This window comes from Balaenoptera acutorostrata, chromosome 19 (genome assembly GCF_949987535.1).
Source record: "Balaenoptera acutorostrata chromosome 19, mBalAcu1.1, whole genome shotgun sequence".
NCBI lineage: Eukaryota > Metazoa > Chordata > Mammalia > Artiodactyla > Balaenopteridae > Balaenoptera > Balaenoptera acutorostrata.
Window position 1 is genome coordinate 60,261,781 of NC_080082.1, and position 26,404 is coordinate 60,288,184.

The 26,404-nt window shown below is 59.6% G+C and overlaps 3 protein-coding genes and 1 long non-coding RNA gene across 9 annotated transcripts in view; all 4 read right to left on the reverse strand.

Moving 5' to 3' along the window:
• Nucleotides 1–314: 314 nt before the first annotated feature.
• On the reverse strand, nt 315–1,627 carry LOC103010089 (uncharacterized). Its single transcript, XR_003623197.2, has 2 exons — nt 910–1,627; nt 315–742 (listed from the first exon to the last, which is right to left on the reverse strand). It is a non-coding gene; the product is annotated as an uncharacterized LOC103010089 (long non-coding RNA).
• Nucleotides 1,628–11,252: 9,625 nt separating this feature from the next.
• On the reverse strand, nt 11,253–15,352 carry JOSD2 (Josephin domain containing 2). Of its 4 annotated transcripts, none has more exons than XM_007179924.3 (5): nt 15,194–15,352; nt 14,427–14,586; nt 12,767–12,892; nt 11,647–11,841; nt 11,253–11,544 (listed from the first exon to the last, which is right to left on the reverse strand). In XM_007179924.3, exons 2-5 carry the CDS (start codon nt 14,570–14,572, stop codon nt 11,445–11,447), a joined length of 567 nt encoding a protein of 188 aa, XP_007179986.1. In that variant the 5' UTR covers nt 14,573–14,586; nt 15,194–15,352; the 3' UTR covers nt 11,253–11,444. The 4 variants fall into 4 exon arrangements, with proteins under 4 accessions (XP_007179986.1, XP_007179983.1, XP_007179985.1 ...); XM_007179921.2 differs by having other exon boundaries at nt 14,427–14,589; nt 15,194–15,331; XM_007179923.3 differs by having other exon boundaries at nt 15,152–15,326.
• Nucleotides 15,353–15,680: 328 nt separating this feature from the next.
• Nucleotides 15,681–18,039, reverse strand: ASPDH (aspartate dehydrogenase domain containing). The gene is made up of 7 exons (XM_007179920.3): nt 17,908–18,039; nt 17,381–17,525; nt 17,038–17,122; nt 16,794–16,943; nt 16,491–16,711; nt 16,267–16,421; nt 15,681–15,853 (listed from the first exon to the last, which is right to left on the reverse strand). Exons 1-7 carry the CDS (start codon nt 17,960–17,962, stop codon nt 15,810–15,812), a joined length of 855 nt encoding a protein of 284 aa, XP_007179982.1. The 5' UTR covers nt 17,963–18,039; the 3' UTR covers nt 15,681–15,809.
• A 2,347-nt stretch (nt 18,040–20,386) lies between these two features.
• Nucleotides 20,387–26,404, reverse strand: part of LRRC4B (leucine rich repeat containing 4B) — a 40,871-nt gene continuing 34,853 nt past the window's right edge. For all 3 annotated transcript variants that reach the window (XM_057533517.1, XM_057533516.1, XM_007179957.2), the window contains exon 3: nt 20,387–23,297. In XM_057533517.1, the coding sequence (XP_057389500.1) occupies nt 21,456–23,297 (1,842 nt within the window). In that variant the 3' untranslated portion in view covers nt 20,387–21,455. The remainder of the gene's footprint in view (nt 23,298–26,404) is intronic.

The window sequence follows — 26,404 nt, forward strand, 5'->3', positions numbered from 1 at the left end:
AGAGAGACTCCAGGTGAGGGTCAGGGGCCAGTGGCTGGGGTCTCTCTGGCTGTCAGCCATTCACCTTTGCTTGCACCCAGCTTCCATTCAGCAAGGTCATTGCAGACGAAACAAACTCAGTTTGGCCTAATTCCTAGAAATAGGCTCCTCAGCAAATTGTGTAAACCAGATCCCACTCTCCTTCATTTCCCAAAGCAGCGACACGTGCATTTCCATGGCAGTGCAGGAGAGAACCTGCCCATAGCATGACTTGAAAACACCCATGAAGTCTGGAGATTTAAGTTGGCATACCAAGAAGCTTGCTGAGTATGATGTTTATGTATTGGTTAGGAGTAAAGTTTTTAATTTTTACAGAATTTTGCAAATTCTCCCTTTCCTGTCCCCCAGCCCCCTCCCACCCCCTGGCACTGTCCTTTTTTGTCGAGGTCATTCCCAGTGTTTATTAGAGCTGGGTTGCAGTTTTGTCCTTTGCCAGTAGGTGGCGATGGAAGATGACACCCAGTCTGAGAATGCCTCTCAGGCGGTACTGGGGGAGGTCAGGCATCATGCTGACCCATGTGGTCCGTCTCAGCAGAGAGAAGGGCCCTAGAGGGGGCACTGTCGATCCTTTGGGAAGGTTGGGGTTCCCATGAAGTCTCTGTCTTAGCAGATGCTGGTCCTCAGGAACACCAGGCGCCTATTTTCTCATCTGTGAAGTGGGGTCGTGTGAGGTCCTCCCCACCGCTGCTGTGCTTCACGCTGCCTGAGGAAGAGAAGTTGGTGGAGGGTTGGGAAGGGGAACAGAGCAGAAAGGCGGCAGCCCCCTTCTCACCAAGCTCAGGCCAGAGTCCAGGGCTCAGCAGAGTCAGGAAGGAGCAGATTCCCAGCCAACTGTAGGGCGGCCCAGCCTGTCCTGGCCCCGCCACTTACGCGCTGTGAGTCTTTAGGCAGCTTGCTCCCCGCCTCTGAGCCTGTTCTTCGCTTCGTCCTTCCTGCACCTGGGGCAGACTTGATCCCTCCAGGCAGATGTCCAGAGTCCAGGGCAGACAGAAAAAGAGAGAAAATGGGTGTCACAAAGGTCCTTCCACCTCGGGGACTGTGGCTTGACAGCCCGGCCCTGGGCTCCCTGGGTCGACTCCGCCATCTGCGCAGAACCTGGAAACCTCAGAGCCCCAAGGGCAGGAGAGGGAAAGGGAGAGACGAGCCCCTGGAGCCCTCAGGGCGACGCGCGGGGGAGGGGGTGCTGGGCAGGGCAGGGGCCTCCCGAGACAGAGAGAGAAAGAAGAGATGAGACGACAGATTGGGAGGGGAGAGGAAGGAAAGGAGAGAGACTGAAAGAAGGTGCGTGGGGCTAGAAAAAGAGAAACTGGAGAGCGAGAAAGAGGAGGGATGAGGAGAAGGAAAGATTCAGCGAGGAGAGGAGAGAAGGGACAGACGTGAGGAGGGGAGAGGAAGGGCAGGGCAAATAGAAGGAGGAGAGAGGGGGCCACTCAGAGGGGAGAATAGGCAGAGAAATGGGAGGAACAGAGACAGAGGGAGGCCCCGAGAGAAGGGGGCAGAGAGGGGAGAAACAAGGAAAAGACAGGTGTGGGGAGGGACGGGGCGGGGACGAGAAGGGAGAGGGTCGGAGAGAAAGGAGGAGGAAGAAGGAAAGGAACAGAGGGAGGGGAGAGGAGAGACGGGGCGGCCAGGGGCACAGAAGGGAGGAGCAGGAGAATGAGAAGACGGAAGAGGAAACGGAAGGAAGAGGGAGGAGGCGGCATTGAGACCCGAGGAGGGGAAGGAGGAGAGGAAGAGGCAAGTGGTTTTGAAAGACGAGAGAAAAAAGGGGCGAACTGGAGTGGGGAGGAGGAAGGGAGCAAGTAGAAAAACGGTGAGAGGCAGAGGAGGAAACAAGACAAAGTAGAAGGGAGACAGGAGAGAAAGCCATGGGCAGAGATGCAGGAGGGGGAGAAAGAAAAGAGGGAGACAGGGAGGCTGGAGGAGAGAAGAGATGGGGCGAAGTGGGGAGAGAACCGCTCAGGAGACAGACCCGAGAGGGAGGGGAGGAGACGGGAGAGAAGCAAGCGGAGAGAGAGAACGGGTGTGAGCCCTGGGGAGATTCCCAGGGAGCCGGGGAGGAAAGAGGAAGAGACGAGGAGCCGGGAGAGGAGGGGAGGGGAGACCGAGGGAGAGAGAAAAGGATGGAGGGGAGATGGTAAAAAGAAGATGAGAAGAGAATGAGTGTGTGTATACATGTGTGTAAGAGAGAGAACAGGTGTGAGAGGCGGCACGGAGAGAGAGAGGCAGAGAGAGTGGGAGAGGAGGAAAGGAGAGAGAAAAGGATGGAGGGAGCGGGGAGAGAGGAGGAGGGAAAGGGAGAGAGAGGCGCAGCCACCAAAGCAGGGGAAAAGAGGGGTCCCGCCAGTGTCACACACACGCACCCTTGGAGGCCACGGGGAGGGGCGGAGGGAGGGGGAGGTCCAGGCTGAGGAGAGGATGGAGGGAGGCCAGCGGGGAGGCACGTGGTGGACAGAAGGGACCGGGGAACACGGAGGAAATGAGGAAAGTGGAAAGTCAGGCAAGACTAGGCCGCAGCACAAGGCCCGGAGACGCCGGGAGGGGTGGGCGGCGGCCCCTCAGATCCCAGCCCGGCCCACAGGGCACAGTCTCCCTCCTCGACACCCGGGTGACCACCGCGAGGGCATTTGGTGACTGAGGGAGAGAAAAGAGTGACAGCAGGGAAAACAGAACAAAGCCGAAGGTGTGACATTAAAGAGCCAGGTGAATAAAGAGGGGAGAGAAGGAACGGGGCTCAGAAAGGAGAAGGGGGAGAGAGAAACAGAGAGGGAGACAGAGGAAGGAAGGGAAGGTTTGCCCCCTCTTGAGTGATAACGCGCCAAGTCACGGGACAGTGTCCCCGTGTCCCAGTTAACGATGAGCTGCAGACGGCGAAAACGTGCAGCTGATGGGCCCAGGACCTGGCAGGACATGAAATGAATTGCGTAAACTGTGAAACATTAATCACAGGACCGTCTGTTCCGAGACAGGATAAAAATACCACCGGCGCGGGGACGCAGCTGTCCCCGCCCCCGTTGGTTACCGCAGGGGCCTCCCCAGCTGTGGGAGTCGAGCAAGGACGGGATGGGGGACAGGGGCGGGGAGAGCGGGGAGAGGGAGACGCTGCAAACCCCAGGTATACGGGAACAGGTGTGGGAGAAAGAGAACAGGAGAGACGGAGACGAGGGATGCGGTGAGGGCTGAGGGGGCGGTTGGCCCCTCACGCCAGGGAAGGGAGGCGGGGAGGGGGGAGTAGACGGCGGAGGAGAGAGTCAGGAGTAAAAAGCCAATGGAGAGAAGATACCAGGAAAACAGAGAGAGTGAGGCTAGGAAGGGAAGGAAATAGGAGCCCCTGTGGGGGGAGATGGGAGGAGCCGGAGTTGCAGGAGAGGCTGGCGTGAGAGGTGAACGTGAGGAATGGAAACGAGGTGACGGGGACAAGGGGAGCGAGAGGAGACACAGCAGCAGCCGAGGAAGGGGGAGCGGAGGGCGAAGCCGAGAGCCCAGAGCGGGAAGCCGAGGACTGGGGACTCCGCGCCCCATCCCCATCGCGGGTGGGAGCCAGGAGCGGGGGGCGGGGCAAAGGCAGAGGGAAACGCAGAAGGGCTTCCAGAAAGGCTGGGAGTGACAGCGCAGGGGAGTCAAGCCGGGGCTGGGGCGGAGGAAGGTGTGAAGGAAGGAGAGGAGCGCGGTTTAAGGAAGAGAAATGGGTGGGGGGTGGGGGGGGGGAGCGTGTGTGTGTGCGAATTAAAGAGGAAGAAACAGAGGATCGGGGTGAAAGACAAGGGTGAGGGGAAGGAGACCTGGGGGCGGGTGGGTGTGGAGAGACGGACAAACGGACAGAAGGTAGAGACAGGTCAGAAGGGGGAGGAGGAGGAAGAGGAGCAGCGGCACGAAGAAAGAATGAAAAGGGCCTGAGCAAGAAGGTGTGAGCGAAGGAAACGACAACACAGTGTGAGGGAAGTCCTTTCGGGGAGGACTGTGTGTGCGTCGAGAGAAACCGATGGGGCAGAGGCAGAGGAAGCGTGTGTGAGACAGAGGAGCAGGAGAGAAAGAGAAAAAGGACGGAGCGAGAGATGCAGAGAACGAGATCCAGAAAACGGGAGGGCGGGGAGAAAGAGCTAGTGAGAGAGAGAGACTGGGAATCAGAGAGCGATCCCGAGAATGGGGGAGAGAGGGGGCCGAGGCTCACAGAGGGGGGGAGACACGGGGCCGAGTGGCGGGCGAGTCTCTTCCCCGCCTGAACCTCAGTTTCCTCAGCTGCTTCTCGGGGGCGGGGGCGGAGCAGAGCGCGCAGGGAGGTGGGGGAGGGGGCCACGAGGGCGACAACTCAGGACTCAACGGCCAGAAGCAGAATCGGCGCCCCCTCCTCCCGTGGGCACTGTTCTAGCACTGTCTATCCTACTTTCCCTCCTGGTCTCCTTCAGTCACCCCTCCCTCCCCCGCCCTAGGGAGTGGCTATTGTGATCGGCATGTTTTTTCCCCAGTGAGGAAATCCAAATGGAGCCCCCGTCGGTCATCAGCTCGCGGTGCCCAGCACCATGAGGGGAAGATGATGGGCCCCTTCTACAGCCGGGGCGGCTGAGATCGCTGCCTACATCCCTTCCGTCTGGAAAAACTGAGAGCTTCCGCTGCAGAGAAGGGAGAGAAGAAGGAGAGGAGGGGGCAGGGGAGAACACAGGGTCTAAGGAGAGGCAGCAGCATGTGTGAATTGCCCAGCACGCAGCTGGTGCTTAATTAGTGCCCCTGCCCTTTCCTGGTGGAGAACGCGGAGAGCAGGAAGGGAGAGAAGAGGCGGTAGAGAGGAAGGGAGAGGGGGAAGGAGAGAGTGTGAGGAGGGGACGCTGGGCTTATGAAGAGCCTGGCACACAGCTGGTGCTCAATCAATGCCCATTCATTCCCTTCTTCAGGAGAGAGGAGCCAAGTCAGAAAGGAAGTGAAGAAACCACCACAGAGGAAAAACGGGAGGAAAGACAGCCAAAGGAGGACGGGCCAGGGGTGGAAATAGCTAGGCATATGGCTGGTTCTCTTAAGTGTTAGTTCTCTTCCCGGGAGAAAGAAGGCAGGCAGAAAAGGAGCGGGGAGGGGAAACTCCAGCAGAGAGAATGAACAGGAGAAGCTGTGATGGAAGGAGACAGTGTCGGTAAAGCAGTGGGCATACAATAGGCACTTAATAAATGCCCGTCCCCCTTCCTGGCAGCGAGCAGAGGAGGCAGCCAGGAGGAGGAAAGCAAGCAGAGAGGGAGAGAGAAGGGAGCGCAGGGCCTATGAGGCAAGCCGAGACAGACAGCTGATAGGAGGAGTAGCACACAGCAGGCGCTCAGTATATGCCTAGTTCCTCCCCCAGGAGAGAGCTGGTAGGGCAGAGAGGAAGGGGAGAAGCTGGAGGAGAGCAGGAAACAGGGAGAAGAGAGGAAATGAGGAAGAGACCGTGCGAGTGTGTGGGTGAGACACACAGGAGGTGCTCAGTGAATGCCCACTGTCTTCCTTGGAAGAGAAGGCAAACAAGAGGAAGCGGAAGACACTGGTGAGAGGAAGGCTGGCCGAGGAGGCAATAGGATGGAGCAGAAGGGAGGAGGTGATGTCAGAGGAGGCAGTTCCGGCAAATCATGGGGCACATAGAGGTGCTCAGTTAATGCTTGTTCCCTTCCCCGAGGAAGGCCCAGAGAACACAGGAAGGGAGAAGCTGGCAGAATGAGCGGGGCAGGGAGAAAGAGGCAAGAGAAGATGAGGTGGGGTGTTAATTGCCTGGCATACAGTAGGTGCTCCATAATTGCTTGTTTTCTTCCCCCAAGAAAGGGGAGACAGAGCAGAAAATAAGGAGAAGTCAGAGATGAAGGAACAGGGAGAATTGAGGGGGAGGGGGAGTGGAAGGAAATTACCAGGCACACAATAGGTGCTCTATAAATGCCCAGTTCCTCTCCTGGCAGAGAGCAGAAAGAAGCAGAGGACAGCAGAAACCACAGGTCAGCGGAGATGAGAGGGTGAGAGGAGATTAGAGAAAGCACAAGCAATTGCTTGGTATACCATAGGTACTCAATAAATGTGTGTTCCTTGCCTTGGCAGAGAGCAGAGAGCCCAGAAAGACAAGGAGAGGACAGAGGAGAGACAGGGGAGGAAGACGGTGTGAGGAAGGGTGAGATGGTGTGTAAACTGCCTGGCACACAGTAGGTCCTCAATATATGTTCATTCCCTCCCCTAGGAGGGAGCAGAGTCAGAAAGGAGAGGAAATGAATAGAGAAGGAAGAAAAGAATTGGGGGAGAAAAGGGTGTATATAATAAGAGAGGAGACAGGGTTTGTAAATCCCCTGGTACACAGTAGGTGCTCAATAAATGCCCATTTCCTTGGAGGAGAGACCAGGCAGATCAGGAAGAAGGGAAAGGAAACAGGGTGGAAGGGACAGGAGAGCAAAAAGTATAAGGTGCAGAGACAGTGTATGGAAATTGCCTGGCAAACACTAGGAACTTAATAAATGCCCATCTTTTCCAAGGAAGGGAGCCAGAAGCCCAGGAAGAACAAGCAGAGGGCACAGAGGAAGGGACAGGGGAGACAAGAGGGTGTCAGGAGGGGCACGGAGGCATTTCAGGTACATCCAGCAGGTGCTCCATAAATGCCTGTCCCCTTCCCCGGCAGAACGGAAAGCAGGCTGGGAGTGGGCAGAGACCCCAGAAGGGAGGCTGGAAGGAGGAGGTCGAGGGAGGAGGGGGAGTCTGAGGGTGGAGGCCAAGGCCAGGCTTCTGGTGGCCGCCCCTCCCCCTCCAACACCGGGGCCCAGCCAGCCCAGCCCCCAGCTGCCCCGACAGAGTCAAGGCCCTGTCAGGACAAGGGCCCGTTGTCTGGGGCCTGGCACCACCTGGCGGGAGGGGGAGGGGCTGCCCAGCCCAGTCTGCTGTGTCTGGGGGGATGCGGGGCACCGTCTAATCTCTGTCTCTCGGCCTCCGAGTCTCTCCGTGTCTCCGCATCTCCCTGCCTCAGATGGAGACGTCGCCCCGTCTCACTCTGTGTTTCTCCGCGTATCTAGGTCCTGCTGTCCCACTGGCTCTCCCATCTCTGAGTCTATGGCCCCCATCCCGGTCTCTCGGTCTCTGAGTCCCTGTCTCTTGCTGTTGCTGGGTCTCCCTCTGCATCCATCTCTCGGTTTTTCTCCCCATCTCCTCCATCTGTCTCTCAGACTCTGTTTCTTGCAGTCTCTGGGAGGGAGGAACCCCGACCCCGACCCCAGCCCCGGATTCCCGACCTCCACCCACCCGGGTTCAGGGCGGGGGTGCTGAGCTCAGAGGCAGAGGGGTGAGAAAGGAAAAGAGGCGAGAGGAACGGAGAGGTGAGGACAGAAACAGCTTTATTCAGCAGAAACCGCAGCAGAGGCCCCGGGCGGCCTCCATCCGGGGCGATGGAGAGGTAGGGTCAGAGAGAGACGGGGAGAGAAGGTCAGGGAGAGACGGGGAGAGAAAGTCAGGGAGAGGCAGAGAGACAGAGACAGGGAGCGATTGAGAGAGACCAAGAGAGAAGTGAGGAGAGAGACAGACAGACAGACACACACACACACACACACACACACACACACACGGGAGAAGGGAGAGAGATGGGCGGAAGGGTCAGAGATGGGGAGAGAGACAGAGACAGAGAGACAAAGAAATGGAAAGAGACAGGAGAGATACACAGAGATGAAGAGATTAGATAGACATGGGAAGACAGAGACAAGAGAGAGAGGATGGGGCAAGAGAGACAGAGAAAGAAGGATAGAGGCAGAGTTAGGAACAGGATGGGGAGAAATGGAGAGCGGGAGGGTCGGAGATCGGAAGAGACAGAAAGATGGAGAGACGAGAGGGAGAGAGATGACAGAGAGAGAGGGAGAGAGATGACAGAGAGAGAGGGAGAGAGAGAGATGACAGAGAGAGGGAGAGAGATGACAGAGAGAGAGAGAGAGAGAGAGAGGGGCAGCGCTGTGCAGGCGGGACGCGGGGAGTCAGGAAGGAGCGCAGCCCCTCTCACCTGGCATCGCTGGCGGCCACTCCCCAGGGCCCGACCGGGTGATTTAAGGGGTGCCCTGGGGGCGGGGCTGCACCCCTCACTGCCTTATCTGGCTAGCCCTGGGCTCCGAGAGCTAAATTGGGCCTCAGCTGTCAGCACCCGGGGGGCACGGAACAGCTGTCACCTCCCCCTGCACCTTCCGTGTGACTGGCCCCCCTCCTTCCCTCCTGCAACCAGGCCGGCACTGAGAGGCCCCTGGGGGCCTGCGTGGGGCGCCCCCAAAGGGCAACTGGGGATCCCCAGGAACCCCCGCCAACCGATGCTCTGGGACCAGCCTGGCTGGGCACCCTGCGACAAGGGACAGCCTGACTCAGGCTTGTGAGAAGTGGGGTGGCCCCAGCAGGTGGGGGCTTTCGAGGCTGCATGGGCCCGTCTGCACTCACCGTAAGGGGCAAACAGTAAGTGCTCAATCCATGCACTGGTCCAGCCTGCCGATCCTCTAGCCTGCAGAGCAGGAGGGGTTAGCACCTGGGGCGGGGGGCTGGGAGCAGGAGGAGGGAGGCTGCAGGGACCCCCACGCCCCCTCCCCAGGTCCCACCCTTGCCCTCTGGGCTCCCGCTCTGACCATATTAGGCCACCGCTGAGAAGGCACCTGGGGAGGTCACTCAGGCCCAGGAATAGAAACACTCAGGGAGCCCCGCCAGGCTGTCTGGGACTGGATGGGACAGGCGACAGGCACAGGGGGCAGGAGGGGGCCCCAGAAGCTGAGAGCGACACGGAGAGACAGAAACACCCAGAAAGAGAGCCCAAGAGAGGGCCCCAAAGGGAGGAACAGAGGGAGTCAGAGACTGGGCTGGTGTGGGGGGCACCCCCGAGTTGGGGTGTCCCGGGACCCCAGCAGTTTCCCCTCACGTGCTGCTTGGCTTTTCACTTTACAAGTTGCCCTTTGACCTCTGAGGTCTTGGGAACCAGAACCCGCCAAGCCCAAGTGCCCCCATCACCACGGGTCAGCGTGTCCTGCCGGCGCCTGCTCCCCGCCTTCTTTCTTGTGTCCTCTCAGAATTTACTGTCTGGGTGGAGCGCAGCCTTAGGCGGGCTCGGGGAGACGCCCCCAGCTGGGGCCCTGCCTGCCTCTCCCTGCCCGCGGCCTCCCTGTGCCTCCAGGTCCCCCATATCTGCCCGCCACCTAATGGGGGGCCCCTCTTTTGCCCATGTTCCTCCTTCACAGTTTTAGGCCCGTGACCCCTAAAACCATCCCCTGGGTCCCTGACCCTGGTCCTCCTCCCCTGATGTCACCCGGCCTGTCACACTCCTTACATCCCCCTGAGCTCAGCATGTCCCCCACACCCACTCCTCCTCCCTCAGTCCCATCTGTTGGGGCGGCCCTACTGTCCCCCAGGTCCCAGGGCCAGACACCGGGTACCTCCTTCCCTGCCCCTCACCCCCAGAGCCTGCCCTGATTCTCTTGTCACCTCCACTCTGCCCCCAGGGTCCTGACTCAGGCCTCGTCCTCTCCCATTGGGACCCTCAGCCTCCAGCCTTCCCCCACATGGCCCCAGAGGGGTCTTTCTGCACCCCGGACCAAACTGCCCCCCTGCTCACAGCCCTACCCATTGCCCTGGACCAGATCCAGCCCCTCAGCTGCTCTTGGAGGCCCTGTGGGCTGTGGACCTGCCAGGATCCACCCTTATCTCTTTATCACCTCCTCAAATAGCTACTGGAGAAATCATCTCCCTCAACATTCCAGGTCTCAATCTGGGCTGTTTCTAATTCTGGAATGGGCCCTCCCTCCCTTCCCACTGGCTCCCTGGAGAATGCCCCTCAGCCAGCTCCCCCAGGACCCCTCATCTTCCTGTGGCCCCCACCTTGTCCCATGGGACCCTTGTTAAAACACCCCACCACTGGGACTGGGGGTCTTTACTTCCATCCCCTTGTGTCTTCCTCGCAGCCTGAGAGCTGGGGAGGGCAAGCATCCAGCTGCACAGGCCAGACCCGGAGGGACAGGGGGCCCTGGGGGAAGGGTACAGGACAGGATGGGGGGGCTGCTCAGGGGAGACTGTGGAGAGGACACCCAGTGGGAGTCTGTCCTTCCTCTGCTCAAATCCCACCGGCCACCATCTTCCCCCTCCGTCACCTCTCCACCCTCTCTCTCCCTTGCTCCCTCAGCTCCAGCCACACCAGCCTGCCTCAGGACCTTTGCACTGCCTGTTCTCTGCCTGGAATGCTTCTCCTGCAGACCTTTCCGTGCCTGCCTCTCTCCCTCCCCTTCTCCCAGTCTTTGCTCAAACACCTCCTCAGCAACACCTTCCACTGCCCTGAGGAATTCTACGCTGTGTTCCTTTCCCTGGTGTTCCTTTCCCTGGCTGCTCTAGCAAACGTAGTGGCTTATAACAACACACATTGATTCTCTTACATTTCTGGAGGTCGGAAGTCCAAAATGAGTCTCACTGGGTTAGAGTCAAGGTGTGGGCAGGGCTGGTTCCTTCTGGGGGCCTGGGGGAGAATCCGTTTCCCTGTGTATTTCACCTCCTAGAGGCTGCCTGCGTTTCCTGGTCCGTGACCCCTCTTGTCTCAAAGCGCCCCCCTCCGTGTAGCATCTCTTTGACGCTGCTTCCTTAGTCATGTCTGAGATTCTCCTCTCCTGCCTCCTTCACTTTTTTTTTCTTTTTTTTGGCTGCACCCCCATGCATGCGGTATTGACCAGGGATCGAACCCGTGCCCCCTGCCGTGGAAGAGTGGAGTCTTAACCACTGGACCACCAGGGAAGTCCCGTGCCTGCTTCACTTTTAAGGGCCCTCGGGATTACATCGGGCCGACTCAGACAATGCAGGGTAGTTTCCCGATTTTAAGGTCAGCGGATTAGCAACTTTCGTTCCCCTTTGCCAAGCATCTGAACATATTCGCAGGTTCCGGGGGTGAGGATTTGGACATCTTTTGGGGCCACGACTGCAGTTGGTACATGAGTTGGGAGTCAAGAAGTAAACCCTCTCCTTCTCCTTGGGGCTTATCTCCCTAAATACCCTGGACTGCATCTCTCTGTTCGCTCCTGGTCTCTCCCAGGTGCCTCAAGACGGCAGGCATTTGCCTGGTTTTCCCCTGGGCCCACCCCCATGAGGAAACTGAGGCCGGAGAGATGAGTGACTTGCAGGTGGCCAAGCCGGGAGGTGGCAGAGAGCTCGGATCCTGGCCAGGCCCGCCTGGGCCACTCTGATAAACCAGCGTAACTGAAGGAAAGGGGCCCCCAGTGAGACTCAGGCCAGGCTGGGAGCAAATCATCGGGTTTATTGAGGCAGCAGTGGCATGTGGGGGGGGAGACGGGATGCGGGGAAGGGGCTGGGACCTCCGCTGGGTCCACGAGGGGCGGGGCCTGGCCCTTCCCCCGGCACTTGGGAACCGGATGTGGACGCGCGGGGGCCACGCCCGGCGGGCAGCCATGGTCCCTTCCTCCGCGGGGTCAGTCTGCCCGCAGCCAGGAGCCCTTCTCCTCCACCTCCTTGGTCACCACCAGCAGCACCTCGCACAGGCCCTGAGCCAGCGCGGCTGCCAGGAAGGCCCTGGGCGGAGAAACGGGGAGACTGAGGCCTGGGGGGTGCCTGGGGCTGCCCCCCGGGGAGGGGGGTCTGGCGCGCAGCCCTGGAGTCGCCCCCGCCCCTCACCTGACACCGTCCTCGTTGCCCAGGACCTCGGGCGCCCGCAGCTTGGAGTCAAGGTTGTAGTAGATGCCGTCCACCTGGCGCAGGGCCACCCAGTGTCGCCGGCGCAGCGGCAGGGACAGCAGCCCCAGGGACACAGGCGAGGGCAGGTTCAGGATCAGCCCCAGCACCCGGGGCAGCACCAGCTGGGACAGGGGCCTGCATGGCGGGGCAGGGACGCCATGGTCAGGGCCCGGCCCCCGCAGGCGCCCGCCGGCCCAACGTTACCGGGTGTGGGGCCCCAGGCTGGTGGCAGCGGTGGCTGCCCGAGCCCACCCAGGGACTCTCTTCCACCGACCCACCCCTTGCTTCCTTCCACTCACCTGCTCCCCCTCCCCACGCAAATCTCCCAGTCAACCACCCCCCACCCGCAACTCCCCCTTCACCATCTGCCACCTGCCTGACCATCCATTACCCGTCCGTTACGCACCTACCTACCCATCCAGCCACGCGCCCAACAAGTCCACCACCCACCCCACTCCCCAGCCACTCCTGACGCATTTACTGCTGACTCTACCCATTATCCATCCACTATATACCACCTTCCCACCCACTCACCCGTCCAGGCCTCCCAGCCACCTAACAACCACCCACCATCCAGCTGCCCATCAACGCCTCACCCAGCCATCATCCACCCGCTGATTCAAGCAACCAGCAGCCAGCCAGCCAGCAGCCCGGCGGCTTCTCCACCATCCACCCAACTCTCCATTCATTCTTTCCGTCCACCCATCCAGCCACTTACCCGTTCATCGACCCAACCGCCTATTTGGTATCCACTGCCTACCAGCTATTCACTCAACCACTCAACCACCCAACCATTCATATCATCCCATCACCCAACCACCTACCCGACACATCCAGCCGCCCATTCACCATCCACTCACCCAGTCACCATCAACCTACCCCACTGACCACCTAGTCATCCCTCTACCGCCTCCCAACCCCTCAGTCTGCCAGCGTCCATGATCCACCCATGCAAACCTTCCACCCATCCCCTCCTCCTGTTTTGTCCCACACTGACCACCATCACACCGCACCCACTGTGCCAAGCTCAGCACACAGGACGCAGTGCTTTCGGTCGCACCTCCTTCTATCCCACCACACGGCGGCCAGGCCCTGCCCCTGCAGGGCGGCCATGATCACGTTGACGTCATAGTTGCCGGTGCCCAGGAGGCTGCGATGGGGGTTCAGCCGGGAGTCTGGGGCCAACCTGGTTGGGAGGTGGGCAGGGCCTCCTGAGTTGGGGGGATCCTTGGAAAGGCCTCCCCCTCCCCCACAAAGCCAAAGAGTCCCAGGGTCCGTGAGTCACCCAGCCTTGGGACTCTTCCCTCTCTTCAATCCCCGTGACTCATCAGCCCCAAGCCCTGCTCCTGTCCCCTCACTCTCTCTGCCCTGGCCTCAAGGATGTGTGCCCTGTCCCTCACCCAGCTTCCAATCCTCCCCCTCCTGGGGGCTCTTTCTACACCCAGCGTTGCCTCGGCCCTGCCCCTGCTCCCGGCCCTTCCTGGCACCCCCGTCACCCCAGGAGAGAGCCCCAGCCCTTCAGCCTGGCCTTGCATGATCTGGCCCCTGCTGGCCTCCTGGCTTCAGGCCCATCTCACCCGTTGCAGCCACCTGTCCCCAACCACATCTCCTGTGCTGCTACCCCCAGCCTTTCGTCCAGCTGTCCCCCAGCCCAAGAGGCCCACCCCGCCACCGCTTGTCTCTCTGGGCTCTGCCTCCTCTGGACAATGGCACCTTTGTTCTGTCTCTGGGCCTTTGGTGGGCAGGGCAGGGGGAGGGGTTGGAGAGGGGAAAGTTGTGTATTCTTTTTCTGTGTATCTGTTTCCCTGGCTTCCCTCAGCGCAGGGCTCATAGCGGACTCATCTCTGGGTCTCCAGCATGGACTTGCCATGAAAGAGTTGATTGATCCCTGTTTTGAATGACAGAGGAGATGAATACATTCTAAAATAATCAGTCTGAGGGGCTGGGACTTTGCCTGAGGATGCTGGGGCAGGGGCATGGGCACGGGAGGGCTGTGAGCAAGAGATGGGGAAAAAGGGTCATCTCTGGGTGTAGGATCATGCTGGGAATTGACTGGAGGCTGAGGGGAGGGTCTAGGAGACGGTGGGGCCAGAGCTGTGGGGACAGAGAGGAGGGGATCAGGCAGAGAGATAACAAAGAAGTGATGTTTGAAATCTTGAATAGTGAGGAGGAACATTCCAGGCTGCCAAGAGGAGAAAGCTGTGCCAGGCAGAAAGAATAGCCTGTGCAAAGGCCCAGAGGCACCATGGCGGGGCTCTTTCGGGGACTGGAGAGGAATTTGCTTGGAGGGGAGCAGTGAGATATGAAGCGACAGACGGGTGGGGATCACAGCACACAGGGTTTTGGTTATCAGACTGCAGAGCTTGGGACTTCTGCCAGGGGTACTGGGGAGCCATGGGAGGACTGGGAGCAGGAGAGGGGCAGGGTCATCGCGGGAGCTCTATGTAGCCTGGACTGAACGAGATAAACCAGAAGCTGGGAGGCCAGAGGAGAGTGGGGAATGAGGGTCCAGATAAAAGGATGTGGCCTGATCTGGGGCTGAGGCCAGAGGGGTGAACAGGCACAGGAGGCACTCTCAGTCTCTGAGTCCCAGAGTCCAGGCAGGGGATGGGGCAGCAGAAAGCCCCGGGGCTCTGCCCCTGCCTTGCTCTGAGACCCAGGTGGGTTGCCCCGCCTCTGTGAGCCCTGCTTCTCCAGGGGTTGGGGTGGGTGATGGTCACCTCTTGCAGATCTCATCGGCAGCCTCCTGGCTGAAGAGCTGCTGCTGCAGGACGTTGTTGAGGGCGTGGACGGCACAGAGCTCCAGGCGTTGCCGTTCGTGGTACACGGAGGGCGGGCTTGGCTGAGCTCCTGGGGCCTGGGACATGCCGTCCTCGGCTCCTGCTTGGGGGTGGGGGTGGGGGAAAAGGTACTCAGGGGCCTGGGATCTGGAAGCCCAACCTGCCAGCAGGCCCTGGGGGTACCGTCATTGAGTGAGGGCTCAGGCAGCCTGAGCGGCCACCGGGCCACTGACTGCTCTCCTGGCGCTCTCCTGGCAACAGAGTACCTCCATCCCCTATTTCTAGGAAAAAAGCTCTCTTCTGCTCACTTAGCAACAGAGGACCACCCCCGCCACATCCCAAAGTGAAAGGGTCCCTATGGTGGTCACCTAGCAACAGAGAACCCCCCCTCCCCTGTCCCTAGGTAACAGGCTTCCTCTCTGGTTACCTAGCAGCAGAGGACCCCCCCCCCCCCACCCCACTAGGTAACCAGTCTCTCCTCAGGTTACTTAGCAATAGAGGAAGCCTCCTCCCCTGTCTCTAGGTAACAGGGTCTCTTCTGGTCGCCTAGCAACAGAAGACTCCCCTCCCCTGTCACTAACCAACAGAGTTCTCTCCTCCTGTCACCTGGCAACAGGGCCCCCTCCCCGGACACCGAGTAACAGAGCCCTCTCCCCGACCCGTACCCCAACCGTGGCGCTCGCCCGTTGCCTGGCAACGACCCTCACCCCGCCTGCCTCTCTGTTCCCCCGAACCGGGGGCTCCCGCATCCCCCTGGGCGGCAGCTCTGGCCTCCGAGAACAGGGCGGGCAGCACCGCGCTGACTGGGCAGGAGGGACGGACTACAGCTCCCGGCGGCCCCCGCGAGCCGGACTACGACTCCCGGCGACCCTGGCGAGAGCTCTTGTTCCGCACGGAACGCCCGGGCAGCGTGGCCCGGAAGTCCTCTGTCGCCCCCGAGAACGCGGGACTACAACTTCCGTCGGCCCCTGCGGTGAGTCCCGGAAATGTGCCCTGAGGCGACCCTCTCCTTCGCACACTTCCACGCCCCCTGCTTCTCGAAGGATTCTGGGAAATGTAGTGAATAGGCTCTCGCGATAGCTTCCCGGGGTGTTGCTACCCTGTATGCCCGCTCCCTGTGATGACATCATGCCTAGTGTGAGGACAAAGCGTGACGTCACAGAAGGGAAACAAGTGATCAGACACCAGACTGCGTAGGGAGAAGAGCCTCCAATATTTACTGAGACAGGAGGGAGGTCTGGGGATACTGAGGCAGCAGCGGGACGGTGGCGGTGGGAGGTAAATAATGAGATGAGGACGTCCTCTTGGGAAGGAGGAGGCTTCTTAGCAGAGATGGATCCCCGGCTTGGAGGGAAGGTGGCAGCAGCCTGTGGAGGAGATAAGGGGAATGAAAGGCTGAGACAGAGAGATAAGGAGTGACAGACACCTGGAATGAAGGGACAGACCAAGGTGGGCACCTAGAGGGAGGGACTGAGACCCAGAGAGAGGGACCAAATTCCAGAGATAGAGGGACAGAGACCTGGGGGTAGACAGAGACTCACATGCTAGAGTCCCAGAGAGAGGGGGACACAGAGGCTCAGAGAGAGGAGACTTGGACAGAGAGAGAGATCTATAAAGATTCAGCGTCGTGGAGTAGACGGTTAAGGAGACTCAGAAATAAAGATCAATCGATAGAGACAGAATCAGAACTGCAGACTCAGAGAGCCTGAGACCCAAGCTCTGCAGAGCACAAGAGCCCAGGGCTTGGGGAGAGGAGCGCCGGGGAGGAGCGTGGCCGCACCCAGGAGGCTGCGCCAGAAGGTGGTGATGGTGGCAGAGCCGGTCACCGCGCCTGGCTCGGTGGGGTTCTCTCTGTGGGTGTGCACAGCAAAGCTTCGGCCAGTGGGGCCCGGGGGTCCGCTCAGCTCCACATCCACCACATGCATGTCCTTGAGGCTGGGGCAAGCAGGGTGGTCAGTCCGGCTGGCCTGGCCCCAGCCCAGACCCCCGCTCAGCTTCGCTCACCTGAAATCAGCCACAAGCACCCCGATCACGCGGTCGAAGCCCAGGCCGGGGGCGGCCAGGGCAGCGGCAGCCATGGTGTTGGAGTTTCGGGGGGCAAGGGGGCAGAGCCCACGGACAGGGCCTTCATAGAGCACAGTGCGAGGCCCGGGGCTGTGCGCGGTAGCCAGGGGTCCCTCGAGCCGGAAGCCATCAGGGTGTGTGGCCATGGTGACACGGAGGCTCTGGAAGTGAGAGCCAGAGTCGGGGGGACTGGGGGTCTCTGTTGGACCCCTCCGGTTCCCAGGGAGCCCAGCAGGCCCTCACCTGGAGGCCCCCGGCTTCGTCCAATCTGGCGATGTCCTCAGTGCCCCAGAGGGCCCCTCGGGCCACAAACACAGCGTGGCCCCAGCGATGCGAGGCCTCCAGGAGCTGCCGCTCTGTGGCCTGGTCAGCTAGGGCTGAGGGGGATCCCACCTGGGGCAGATGAAGGTGGGGAGGGACTGAGGTCAGGAGATGGATCCCGCTTTGGGAGGGGGGGTGATGCCAAGGCAGAAGACACAGAGCTCACCAGGAGATTGGCATAGCGCAGGATTTCTGCCCCAGATTCGTGGATTATTTTGGGATGGGCCACTTCCACCACAAGGTCAGGGTGCCTGGGAGAGGGGAGAGAGGCGGCGAGGGCCTTGAAGAGGTATTAGACCTCCCCTCCCCAGATTCCCTGAGTCTATGGAGGCCTGTCACTCTTCACCCTGGCCTGGGAGGGGAAATAGGACAGAGGCTTGTCCTATTTCACATTTGGGCGAACCAAGGTCCAGAGAGGGTAAGGGACTTGCCTGAGAGCACACAGCACCTAAGGGAGGCCAGAACAGGAGCTTCAGAGAGTCCCACTCTCTCATGGCGAGGTCACTGACCTCTCCCCGAGGGCAGCAAGGTTCTGGAGCTGAAGGGTAGGGGGCACACTCCCCGCCATTCGTCCTGGGTCACGATTCCAGACAAAAACAAGTTCTAGGCCCAGTTCTGGTCCCTGAGTCAGCAAGTGGGAGACCAGGGACTGTCCTGGGGAGAGGGAAAGAGACTCAGAGAGAGGGGCACAGAGACCCAGAGAGAGGGGGACAGAGGCCCAGAGGGAGGGGGACAAAGACCCAGAGAGAGGGGGACAGAGGCCCAGAGAGGGAATGACAGAGGTGAGAGAGGGAGTACATTGACCCAGAGTTGGGGGGCACAATAACTTAGGTGGGGGGCAGAGACTCAGAAAGGGGAGGACGGAGATCCTGAGGGGGCCGGAGCCCTGCGGTGAGGAGTGGAAGACACTTAGGGAGACAGGCAGCCAGGCCACAGATAAAGACACAGAAGAAAAGTATGTTTGTGGAGGACACACGGGCTTTTGAGGCTCTAGAAAGGGGCCTGGGGAAGAAGCCCCAGACAGTCAAGGACTCACCGACGCGGCCGTAGCCCAGTATCCCCACCTTCCTCGGGACCGTGGTGAGAGCCATGCCCTTGGACTTGGTGGCCTGCGGTCTGAGCTCCGCAGCTGCTTGCTGCCTCCCATCCCCCCACCTCACCCCACACACGAGGTTTGGGCAGCGGCTGAGCTTTGGACATTTGACCCTTGAGCCTCTCTGGAACCTTCCCCCTCCCCCGCTGTGGCCCAGAGGTGGGGGTGTGGGGGGGCGCCACCTGGGGGCAGGATGAGAATCCTGGGAGGCAGTGGGCGAGATGTTTTGGGGTTCCAGGGCCCTGTGTGGCGCCCCCCCCCCCATGTATCCAGCCCATTCCTTCTCTGCATCACATCCTCTTCCTGCTGATGTGGAAAATTTCCTCTGCAGTCCCCTGCCCCCCCTTTCTGGCCGGCCAGGTTGTCATGGAAACTGCATCCTGCTTGGGTTGGGGTAGAGAGGGTTGGGAGCAAGAGAGAGGAGATGGTGACAGGGGACTCTGGGCTCTGTCTGTCCCCTTGCTCCTGTGTTTCCAATCCCCACCCTTGCGGCGGCTACCCACCCCCCACCCCGTGCCTTGGCACCCGTGTTTCGTCAGCATTCCTCCTCCTGTGTTTTCCTCCCTTGGTTCTGTCTCCATCTCAGATCTCTCTCACTCCCATCGCTGTCTCTCCACCTTTTCCCGGATCTCCATCCCTCCGGTCTCCATCCCTCCAGCTGCTGCCCCTGCCTCCTCTGGGCTGGCTGCCATTCTGTCTCCAGCCAGGCCCTCATCTCCCCTAAGGTCCGAGGGAGGCCTGGCCTGGTCATGCCCCTCTCCCCACAAGGCTGCAGGAGCTGGAGTTCGGCTCATCCTAGCCTCAGTGGCTCCCAACCCCACCAGCTCCCATGGAGGGGGCCCTTCCCCCGGCCCCTCCTCGAACCTCCCTCCCTCCAGCCTGATCATCCTTCTTTTCACCTTGACTTCTCACCTTGTATCCTCCCCTCCCCCGGCCACGATGCCACCACCCACCCCTCTTTCGCCCCCTTATATTCTCACTCCCATGCCCATCCGTCCGCTCTCCCCACCTCCCATGGCCAAGGAGAAGCCTGCGAGGCCTGGGGAGTCGCCGAGCGCCCCCCCAAATAAGCCCCAGCCAGGGCGCCTCACGGGTGCCTGGCATCGGAAATGGCGGAGACTGCGGCAGTGTCGGCTCCCTGCCCCCCACCACCACCTGGTACCCGCTGCAGCGCTACCATGGCAACCAGGATCTGGGGGCCCTGAAAGAGGACGAGAGAGAAAGAGAGCATGAAAGCGGGAGCGAGGGGGAGCCAGGCGTCGCACTAGAGGAGAGTCCCAAGCAGACAGGCCAGACAGATAGGGTCAGGGACCCCAGACACGTCGCAGCAGAGGCAGCTGCCACGGGTGATAAGGGAAGAATTTGCTTTAAGAGCTCCAGGTGGGGGCGGTGGGGGGAGATAAGATGCTGTGGGGCAGAAACAGGCAGGGAGGAGGCGTAGGGCCGGGCGCACGGACCCGGTCCAGGCCCTCTCAGAGGACACAGGGCCCCGGTGGGGTCGTGGGGGCTTCCTGCCCGCCCCACCTTCAGTCGTGGACTGCACGGGGCCTGGCCGTCCTGCGCATGCGCCAGGCCTACCCTGTACGCGGGCCAGTCTTGACCGAGGGGAAAATGGGGCTGAGACGAGAGCTGCTCCCGGGGGGCCCAGCCCCGTGTGTCCGCAGCTATGTCTGCCCAGGGCAGTGCCTCATCCTGCTTCCACTGGCCTCTGTCTGTCTAGACAGCACAAAACGACGGCCCTGGGGCTGGGGCCTGGCCCTCTGGAGGCGGCAACGCTGGAACCTTGGCCTGCCCCAGCCGTACCAGCACCTGCCCAAGGGCCTGGCCGACCGCTGGCATTTGCTGGCATTTGCACCCACTCGCTGGCTTTTGTCTCTCCGAGGGCTCTGCGTGTGAGCTGCCCTTCTGAGCTGCAGCGTAGCCCCCCTCCACTTCCTGGGCCTGGACTCTGCCTCCTGCTGCTGAGTTAACCAGACCATGCAGCCCCCCTGCTGCTCCGCTGGCCCCAGCTCGAGCACCCCCCCACCCCAGCTCACTCCTTGCCTCCCCTTCAACGTGACCCGCTTTCTCCGCGCGGCAGTGTCTTGAATGGGTTTGCAGTAGACACGGACCCTCTCTGGTTTGGCTCTGAGATGGGATGACTTGCGTCCTCACCTCCACGACCTGTGAATGTGACCTTATTTGGAAATAGGGTCTTTGCAGATGATCAGGACGAGGCTGTACTGGAGTCGGGCGGTTCCCAGTCCAATATGACTTATAAAGAGGGGAAATCTGGACACAGAGACACACATGCACAGAGGGAAGGTGCTGCGGAGACAAGGGGGAACGCCCTGTGGAGACTGGGGTGACACTGCCACCAGTCAAGGAACATCTGGGGCGACCAGAAGCTGGAAGAGGCAGAGAAGGACCCTCCCCTACAGGTTCTAGAGGGAGCACGGCCCTGCCCACACCTTGACCTTGGCCTCCAGAACTGAGACACTAAATTTCTGTCGTTCTGAGCCACCCAGTCTGTGGTACCTTGTAACGGCAGCCCCAGGAGATAGGCCCCCTAGGTTTCTGCTGTGAGGTGGGAAGTTGGGGGAGAGGACCCCAGTACCTGCCTCAAAAGGGGTGCAGTTAGAATAAACACAAATGCCGGGCGTGCTGGGTGACCGAGCCCCTCTCTAGGGCCTCGGAGGTGAAAGGGTAGGGGCCTAAGACCACTCAGAGGTGCCGGCTCTCCCACTGACCTTCCAGCTGGGGCCTGTAGTTTTCCATCTTCTCATTCTACTGCCCACCCATGTTCCCTTTCTTTTCTCTCTCCTCCATGCTTTCATAACCAAAAAAAAAATTTTTTTTTTACTTTTTCCGTGTTTTTTTTTTTTTTAAAGTAATTACAGAGCAGGTAGTCGTTGACGCAAACCTCCCTTCAGTATCAAAAGAGTCTGTGGGGCAGGAGAGGGCTGGGGGCAACGGCGGGGGGCGGGCTGAGGCCGCCCCGCCCCCGGCCAGTGGGGACCAGGGGCCGGGAATGGACTCTCCCGGGGCAGGGCCAGGGGCTCGGGAGGCTCTGACGACGTGTCTGTCTCTTCAGTTTAGAGGGCGGGGGTCGGGGGTGGGACAGGCGTCAAACTGCAAAAAATGAACCGTAAAAGGAGGGCTGTTGGGGGTGAGGGGAGAGGATACCCCTGAAAAAAGCTCCTCTCTCCCCCGGAAGGCGGAGGGCCGGGAGCAGTTGGTCGGCAGAGCGAGGAGGAAAAGCGGAGGGTTCCGGCCACTCCCGTCCTGCGTCCCCTCCCGCGGCCGGGGAGGGGGGCGAGGCCGGAACCACGCGGGTTCCATTCCCGGAGCCCCGCACTGTCCTCGCTGGGGCGAGCTGCCCTGGGGTGCGGACGCGGGTGGGGCTCCGAGCTGCCTGCCCCGACCTCCCCGGTGCGGGGCTGGGGCTGGGGGGAGGGTGCCGGTCCGGCCCCCGCCCCGGGGGGGCCCCCCTGCCCGGCAGGCCGGAGGTTTCAGATCTGCGTCTCCTGCACGTTCTCCTTGGAGCCGCTCTTGAAGAGCAGAGGTTCGTGGATGGAGTTGAGGCCGGGCGGACCTTTGCCCCCGCAGCCCCCGCCACTGGGGTTGCTGCTGTAGTGCGCCTTGAAGGCGGCCGCCACGTAGTGGTGGTGGTTGAGGTGGTCGCGCTCCAGGGCGGGCAGGGCCAGGTGGCTGTCCCCGCCCACGCCGCCCCCGCCGGCCACAGCGGCGGCGGCGGCCACGGACACGGCGGAGGCGGCGGGCAGCTCGTCCTCCACGTTGATGATCTCCACTGTGCGCGTGGGCCCGTGGTGCTTGTGGAGCTGGTGCTGCTTGCGCAGCTTGTAGAAGGCCACGAGCATCACGGCGGCCATGAACGTGATGGCCACGAAGCAGCCGATGATGATCTTGGTGGTCTTCATGACGTCGTCCAGGTCCTTGAGGGCGTTCTCCGTCACGTCCGTTATGGGCACCGTGAACGCCTTCTCCGTGGGGCGCGAGGAGCGCGGGGCGGGCGCCGTGGTGGACGACGAGGCCGGGCCGGCCGCCTCCCCCGGCCGGCCCCCGCCCCAGACGCCGTCTGTCGTGGGCCCCGGCGGCTCCTTCTCGGTCCCCCGCGGCTGCAGGGCCTCCTCTCCGGGCTGCGTTTCCAGGGTCTCCACCGTCACCGTGGTGAAGTAGGTGTAGCCGCCGCTGCCCCCGCCGCCGCCCCCGCCCCCGGGGCCGCCCCCGCCGCCCCCGGCGCCTCCAGCCGCCACGGGGTCCACGGCCGAGACGTTGAGCGTGGCCGAGGCGGTGGTGTTGCCGGCCGAGTTCGTCACCATGCAGGTGTACTGGCCCGTGTCCTGCACGGTGACGTTGGTAAAGTTGAGCGTGCCGTCGTGCAGGACGGAGATGCGCACGCGGTAGGAGCCGTGGGTCATGAGGGTGCCGTTGGGCGTCAGCCAGTTGACGGAGGTCATGGACGTGCCCGTGCGGCACTTGAGCTCGGCGGCCATGCCCTCGGTGACGTTGAGGTCCGTGGGCGGCTCCACGATGACGGGCGCGTAGCAGGTGAAGTGCGACTGGTCCAGCTCGCCGATGTAGCGCCCCTTGAGGCCGGCGGGCGCGTGGCAGCGCGCGCAGCACGTCGTGTTGCTGGGCACCGTCTCCTTGAGCCACCAGCTCAGCCAGAGCACGTCGCAGTTGCAGTGCCAGGGGTTGTGGTTGAGGTGGACGCGCTCGAGGCGGTGCAGGGGCGTGAAGAGGTCGTGGGGTAGCGACATCAGGTTGTTGTGGGACAGGTTGAGCTCCTCCAGCGACTTGAGGTCGTCGAAGGCGTTGCGCTCGATGGTGGCCACCTGGGCGTGCATCAGCCACAGCTTGCGCAGGCTGGTCAGGCCCTGGAAGGAGCCCGGGCGGATCAGGTCCAGCCGGTTGCCCGACAGCTCCAGCTCCTCCAGGCGCACCAGGGCCGTCAGGTTGGGGATGTCCTTGAGGTTGCACATGCCCAGGTTGAGGTAGCGCAGGTTCACCAGGCCCTCGAAGGCTGCCTCGGAGATGTACTCCAGCCGCTTGAGCTCGCCCAGGTCGAGGCGGCGCAGCGAGGGCACGCGGTTGAAGGCGTACGATGGGATGCTCTCGATGGGGTTGTTCCTCAGCCAGAGCTCCCGCAGCTTGGACAGGTACTCGAAGGCCTGCGTGGGCACTGTCGTCAGCCGGTTGTCGAACAGCTCCAGGGTGTTGAGGCTGGGCAGCCCGTTGAAGGCGCCCACCTCGATCTTGCGCACCAGGTTCTTACTCAGCTGCAGGATCTCCAGGTGCCGCAGGTGCTTGAATGTGTCCGTCCGGATCACCTGGGGTCGGGAAGGGGAGACACCATCAGTGATACTGATACTAACGGAGTCGACCACAGAGGGTTTTTAAAAAAATTTATTTTATTAAAGTATAGTTTATTTATTTATTTATCTATCTTTTGGCCGTGCCCTGTGGCTTGCGGGATCTTAGTTCCCCAACCAGGGATCGAACCCGAGTCCCCTGCGGTAGAAGCGCGGACTCCTAACCACTGGACCGCCAGCGGAGTCCCTAAAGTATAGTTGATTTAATGTTAATTTCTAATGTAAAGCAAAGTGATTCAGTTATACATATATGAAAATATATGTATATATTGATATATGAAAAAGAATATATATACACATTCTTTTTCATATCCTTTTCCATGATGGTTTATCACAGGATATTGAATATAGTTCTCTGTGCTATATGGTAAGACCTTGTTGTTTATCCTTTCTATATATAATACTTTGCATCTGCTAATCCCAAACTCCCACTCCATCCCTCCCCCCTCCCCCCTCCCCTTTGGCAACCACGCGTCTGTTCTCTATGTCTGGATCACAAGAGTTTTGAGTGCTGGTGAGGGTGCTGGGCCGCCCCGTCTTTCCTGTAAGACCATGAGGTCACTGTGGAAAGCAGTTTGATGGTTTCTTATAAAGTTAAACAGAGAGTTAGTTACACAGGACATGGCCATTCTACGCCCGAGTATTTCCCCAAGAGAAATGACAGCAGATATCCATCCAAAGGCCTGTGACAGGTGCTTGCAGCATCTGTGTTCATTACAGCCTAAGCCGGAAATGACCCAGTGTCCGGCAGCAGGTGAAGGACCCACGCTCTATGCTGTAGGATGGAACACTATGGCTCAGCAATGAAAAGGAATGAACTTTCCACACAATGACTTGAATGGATCTCATGGGCGTCAGGTTGAGCGAAAGCAACCAGATGCAAAGGAGCGCATGCCGTGGGACCCTGTCCATTCCACAAGCATGTGTGTGTGTGTGTGTGTGTGTGTGTGTGTGTGTGTGTGTTGGGGCAGGGGGAGGACAGTCTGGGAAGGGGCACGAGAGAACTTTCCGGGCTGATAGAAATGTCCCTAGTTGGGGTGGTGCCTACAAGGGTGAATGTAACTGTCAAAATTCCCCAGACTGGGGACTTCCCTGGTGGTCCAGTGGTTAAGAATCCGCCTTCCAGTGCAGGGGATGTGGATTTGATCCCTGGTAGGGGAAATAAGATCCCACATGCTGTGGGGCAAATAAGCCCGTGCGCCAACTAAGCCCACGCGCCAACTAAGCCCGCGCGCGTTACAACTAGAGAGAAGCCCGCGTGCCGCGATGAAGAGCCCGCATGCCGCAACTAAGACCTGATGGGGCCAAGTAAATAAATATTTAAAAGAAAACAAAACTCCTCAAACTGTACCCATAACATGAGAGGCATTTTATTCTATGTAAATTACACCTCAATCAAAAAGATTAAAAATAGGGAACTCCCTGATGGTCCAGTAGTTAGGACTCTGCGCTCTCCCTGTGGAGGGCCTGGGTTCGATCCCTGGTTGGGGAACTAAAATCCCACAAGCCGTGTGGCATGGCCAAAAAAAAAGAAGATTAAAAATAGTTATACCAGCAGCTAACATGCATCGGGCAGTTCTTGGGTGCCAGACGCTGTTCTGAGTGCTTTAGAGCCGACAACTCAATCCTCCAAACTGCCCTGTGAGATAGGTGCTTATTCAATACACACAACTCTGAAATCCACAGAGCTCCGAAAACCACATTTCTCATAACTTTGGCACCAAACCTGATCAGAACTCATGTGAAGCTGTTCAAAGCTTTTATTGATCCCACTCATGTGACTATTCAAAGATTCCACTCTAGAAACATACCCAGATTTGATAAGGGGTATAAGATCCACTGGGGGTGCTGTAAAAATCTATGCTGTATAGTAATACCTTTCTAATATCAGATGCCCAAACTCAACTAGCCTCAAGTGTTTCACATGAGGGATTAAGAATTATCTCCATCTAAGCGGGAGGAGATGGAGGCACAGAGAGGTGCAGCGACTTGCCCAGGGATGCACAGGAGGCGCTGGCAGATATGGGATTGGACCGAGGTTGTCTGGCTCCAGAGTCACGGCTCTTAATCCCTGAACTTGGCTGCCACGTCTCAGGGCTGAGGCTGATGCACCACAGAAGGGGCAGTGTTGGGCTGGGCATGGAAGGCAGAATCTTACCAGGTTCTCCCCACTGATCACTCAGGTACACTGAGGCACAGAAGACCATGCAGCCATCAGATAGCGTTTCTGAAGCCTAGTTAACGCCATGGAAACACTTGCATTAAAATATTAAGGGGAGGGACTTCCCTGGTGGCGTAGTTGTTAAGAATCCGCCTGCCAATGCAGGGGACACGGGTTCGAGCCCTGGTCCAGGAAGATCCCACATGCCGCGGAGCAACTAAGCCCATGCGCCACAACTACTGAGCCTGCGCTCTGGAGCCCGTGAGCCACAACTACTGAGCCCATGTGCCGCAACTACTGAAGCCCACGCGCCTAGAGCCTGAGCTCCGGAACAAGAGAAGCCACCGCAATGAGAAACCCATGCACTACAACAAAGAGAAGCCCCTGCTCACCACAACTAGAGAAAGCCCGTGCGCAGCAACAAAGACCCAACAACGAAGACCCAACGCAGCCAAAAATAAATAAATAAATTTATTAAAAAAAAAATTAACGGGATAATGGTGAACTCTAGGTAGCATACTGTGTGCTTGTGACTTTGTAGAACTGAAAAAAGCAGCTGAGGAATTAGGTATCTGCATATATGCACCAAGAAAAGACTGCAAGGAAATGCCCTAACCACTTCTTAGTGGTGAACTCCAGCTGATGAGGATTATGGGCAATTTTAACTCAAGTTATTTTTTTCTTTAATGAACAAAAATTCCTTTTTTTTTTTTTTTGGCTGTGCTGCGCGGCATGTGGGATCCTAGTTCCCCGACCAGGGATCGAACCTGTGCCCCTGAAGTGGAAGTGTGGAGTCAACCACTGGACTGCCAGGGAAGTCCCCAAAATTACTTTTAAGTAGAAAAACACTGTAAAAACTTTAAGAAAAAACTCTACCTGGGAGGCACCCAGCATCAGGAAAATG